This window comes from Otolemur garnettii, unplaced genomic scaffold (genome assembly GCF_000181295.1).
Source record: "Otolemur garnettii isolate 467f Iridium unplaced genomic scaffold, OtoGar3 scaffold00212, whole genome shotgun sequence".
In the NCBI taxonomy this organism is placed as follows: Eukaryota; Metazoa; Chordata; class Mammalia; order Primates; family Galagidae; genus Otolemur; species Otolemur garnettii.
Window position 1 is genome coordinate 635,138 of NW_003852607.1, and position 4,468 is coordinate 639,605.

A 4,468-nucleotide genomic window follows, 5' to 3' on the forward strand; every position below is an offset into this window, starting at 1 on the left:
AATAGAGAAGTAGATGAGAAAGTCCCCAAGGAGGGGGGCAGGGGAGGCCCTGGCCCTTCCCTTTACCTCCACTGCCTTGTCCCCTTTAGGATCACTCCCAGAACCTTCCCTGTCAGTCCACACAGACCCTGGGACAACTCTAGGTCACAGGACACTACAATGTCTGATTCCATACAATGGAACTGAATGTATGGCAATTGTCCTGCTGAAAAATGGGATCCCAGAACCATCACAAGTCAAGGAAGTAAGAAAAAACCAAACTGGTTTAACACTCTGGAATATGGCAAGCAGCGACAGTGGGAACTACAGCTGTGTATACTACCAGTGTGATTCCCCACACCTGGGCTCCTTTCCCAGCAACAGCCTGGAAATCTGGGGGACAGGTGAGGACAGGGTGACAAGACTGACCTTTGGTACGTACACAGCATTTTCTATGTTTCACTCTCCATGACAAGTAATTTATTCTGTTAACTCATTCAATCCTTACTTCCTCTGAGGATGGTTGTTTTGTTAGCTTCTTTTTGCTTATAGAGGTTAGGTGACCTCCCTAGTGTCACGAAAAACAGTTGGCCTCATAGTTACTGTTTAAACATAAATGCAAAATTATTTCCTTTTTATGCTAAAGCATAAGCTGTAGAACTCTGTGAAGGATGCAGGGAAGGCAAATAATGAAATACATGGCTAAGAGAACTTGTTGCATGTGAAAGTGTAGCAGGAATGGTGCAGATGGGTGGGAAAATAAAAGGAAAATGATAAAGACAGAGGAGGAAGGTACATGTGAGAGGGTCATGACATAAGTGATTTGAGATCACAAGAGGAGGATAAGAAATAATTTTGCATCACTTTCATCTGTTGATCTACCTACCCACCCATCCACCCATCCCCTCATCCATCCATTCACCTACCCACTTACCCATCCATGATCCATCCATCCATTCACCTATCCACCTACTCATCCATGATCCACCCATCTACTCATCCATCCATTCACCTACCCACCTACTCATCCATGATCCATCCATCCATTCACCTATCCAGCTACTCATCCATGATCCACCTGTTCATCTATCTACCCCTCCACACATCCATCACCCACTCACTCATCCATCCATCCATCCATCAACTGCTCAACAATATTTTAAAGACTACTGTTATTCCAGCAGGTCAGGTTGGCTGCATAATGGGAAGCCCCTGGAGAAACCTTAAAATCGTTAGTAGAAGTAGCCATGTGTCTACCCAATGGCTAAGCCTGGGCTTGGGTCATTGTGAGAAACTGAGCACTTAATCATATTTCATCTCTAATTACCTTTTTTCTAAGGATCATGATTAATGATACTTCACCAATGTGCTCATCACCCTGATATTCATTTCACGTTGTATCCCCAACAGCTATTCCTTCAAGTCTTAAGAGTTGTTATACCCATACATTAACACCAAAAACTCAGCAATGAGTTATCACTTCTCAGTTATGTTTTCTGGCATGCCATCAACTCTTTCCTGATTCTTTACCTCTTCCTGGCTGTACTGCATTCAAAGGCGGGCATAGTATCAGTGTTGAGGGGTTCATTTTCCAAGTCAGCTTTCCACATACAGACTGTTTGCTGCTTTACAAGTCACTTCATTATACTACTTCTTCCTTATTTTGAAAAGGGAATATAAATTATTCTGCTACCAAAGAAAATTAATGTAAACACCTGGCACAAAATGACTGTCCATTTGACCTTCAGATGCAGATGATTTGGTATGTTCTGAGCATACTGGTCTCTGGCCAGTAGGAATTTCCAATCCCTTTTGGAAGAAAGATAGAAACAAGAACAAGATATGAAATTAGTTAGAAAACACATTATAGGTAGAGAATAACCAAGAGGCATTATTTTAGGAACCTACAGCTACATAACAAAATACCAAAAATTTAGGAGCTTAAAACACTCATTTATTATCTCACAGTTTCTGTTGTCAGGGGTCCAGGCACAGCTTAGCTGAGTCCACTGCTTTAGGTCTCACAAGGATATAGTCAAGGTGTCAGCTGGGGCTGGGTTCTCATCTGGTGGCTTGACTGGAGAAGGGTACACTTCCCCACCCCTGTGGTCGTTGCAATATTTGGTTCTTTGCATTTGTAGGATTTGGGGCAAATTGCTTCTGCAAAACTTTTAAGGAGAGCGAGGGAGAGGGAGACAGAGGAGGAGAACCCTGGCAAAACAGTATTACATAATGTCATATAATCATGGGAATGACAGTCCATCTATTACCTTTGCCTTTCATGTTGGTGAGAAGTGAGTTACAGGTCCCCAGTCTCAAGGAGAGAGGATTACACACAGGTGTGAGCACCAGAAGTTAGGGTTCATGAGGGCCTTTTTGGAGCCTGTCCACCACAGCATTGAAGAAAGAGAATGACCCAATCACATTGACATCTGGAGAAGAGCCCTCCAGGGAATGAGAAAGCAGAAGTGTGAGTGATCCTGGAAGGACTGAGACATAGAAAGGAGGACAGAGAAAAGGAAAGGGGATCTAAAGGAGGTTGAGAGGGAGGGCAGGACCTAGAGCATGTGGGGTCTCACAGGGGTTTGATCTGGTCATGGATTCTACTCAGAAAGAACAGAAATCCATGGATGGAGTTAGGGCAAGAGTGGCATGGCTTTATTTATATGCTATCAGAGTCTTTCTGGCGGCTTTTGGAAACTAGAGGGTTGGATGGAGCAAGAGTTGCTACATTTCAGGCAATAGGACATTTTGTTTTATTTTAAGATATTTAATTGACAAATGAAGATTATTTCCTGAGGGTGCCAAAAACATGTATACACATTTTAAGAAAGGGAAAAAAAACTGTATTAAAACTGTAATACTCAAGTAATACTTCTGCAATTACAAGAGATACAAGATACAACATACAAGATAACAAATACTACCAGTATATGTCGAATGTCGAGTGTAATAATTTAAATACAGTTTTTTCCTTTCTTAAAACGTGTAACATTTTTTGGCACTTTCTGTATATTCGAGGTATGGAATGTGATGCTTTGGTATTCCTCTGCATCCTGTAATGGCTATCATGGTCAAACTAATCCACACATCCACGGCCACCCGCACACTCGACTTGCTTATCTTTTTTTTGTTGTTTTTTTTTTTTGAGACGGAGCCTCAAGCTATCCCCCTGGGTAGAGTGCCATGGCATCACGCTCACAGCAACCTCCAACTCCTGGGCTCAAGCGAGTCTCCTGCCTCAGCCTCCCAAGTAGCCGGGACTACAGGCGCCCGCCACAATGCCTGGCCATTTTTTGGTTGCAGCCATCATTGTTGTTTGGCAGACCCAGGCTAGAGATTCGAACCCGCCACCTTAGGTGTATGTGGCTGGCGCCTTAGCTGCTTGAGCCACAGGTGCTGAGCCGACTTGCTTATCTTATAACTGAACATTTGTGCTTTTGTTCAACATCTCCCATACATTATGCTAAACAAAATAAGCTGGGCACAGAAAGACAGATATTGTACAATCTCACTTATATGTGGAAACTGACAGAGTGAAACTCACAGAAGTAGAGAGTATGGTGGTTGCTAGGGGCTGAGGGATTGAAGTAATTTTAGTTTAGACTAGATGGTGCCACTGGGAAGTAAGAGATAGGGATGGATTCTTAGGTGTACTTTGAGATCTATATTTCAGATCTTGCTGATGCACTGAGCACATTGTTAAAGGGATGGCAGAAAGGCATATATCACTCCTGGAGTTTTGAATTTAGAATTTGGACAAATGGTGGTATTCTTTGTCGGGATAGGGAAGATTGACAAGGAATAGAATTGGAGGGAGACACAATTAGGGATGTCCTTCAAAAATATTTTTGTTATTGAAAATAATATCAAACTCTAGGAGTATTAAGAAGGGTAATATGATGCCCTGTCCCTAGTCTGAGGACCCAGGGGACAGGTAGGGAAATGGAAAACATATTCTCTTTTCTGCTTCCCAAAGAGGGCTCTCAAGATCCCTAAGTAGGATATGAGGACTTACACACTCTAAAGGTTCCCTAATAATTATTGTGATCTTATTCTTGCCTCCTGTTCTCTAGATAAACGTGATGAACTAGGAGGTCTTTCAAAGAAAACAGGTAAGAGAGGCTGGGCGAGGTGGTTCACACTACTAATCGCAGTACTCTGGAAGGCCAACATGGTGGATTGCCTTAGCTCAAAAGTCTGGGACCAGGCTTGACGCCTATAGCTCAGCAGCTAGGGCGCCACCCTCATACACTGAGGCTGGTGGGTTCGAACCTGGCCAGGGCCTGCCAGACAACAATGACAACTATTACAACAACAACAAATAGCCAGGCATTGTGGTGGGTCCCTGTAGTCCCAGTTACCTGAGAGGCTGAGGCAAGAGAATCACTTGAGCACAAGAGTTTGAGGTTGCTGTGAGCTGTGATGGCACAGCACTCTACCAAAAGGTGACATAGTGAAACTCTGGCTCAAAAAAAAAAAAAAAAAA

At 43.1% G+C, this 4,468-nt stretch overlaps 1 protein-coding gene across 1 annotated transcript in view; it reads left to right on the plus strand.

The window, feature by feature from the left end:
- The first annotated feature begins 280 nt into the window (after positions 1–280).
- LOC111722102 (V-set and transmembrane domain-containing protein 1-like) overlaps positions 281–4,468 on the plus strand; it is a 7,357-nt gene continuing 3,169 nt past the window's right edge. The window contains exons 1-2 of the mRNA XM_023507978.1: positions 281–413; positions 4,056–4,094. Coding sequence (XP_023363746.1) covers positions 281–413; positions 4,056–4,094 — 172 coding nt within the window. The remainder of the gene's footprint in view (positions 414–4,055; positions 4,095–4,468) is intronic.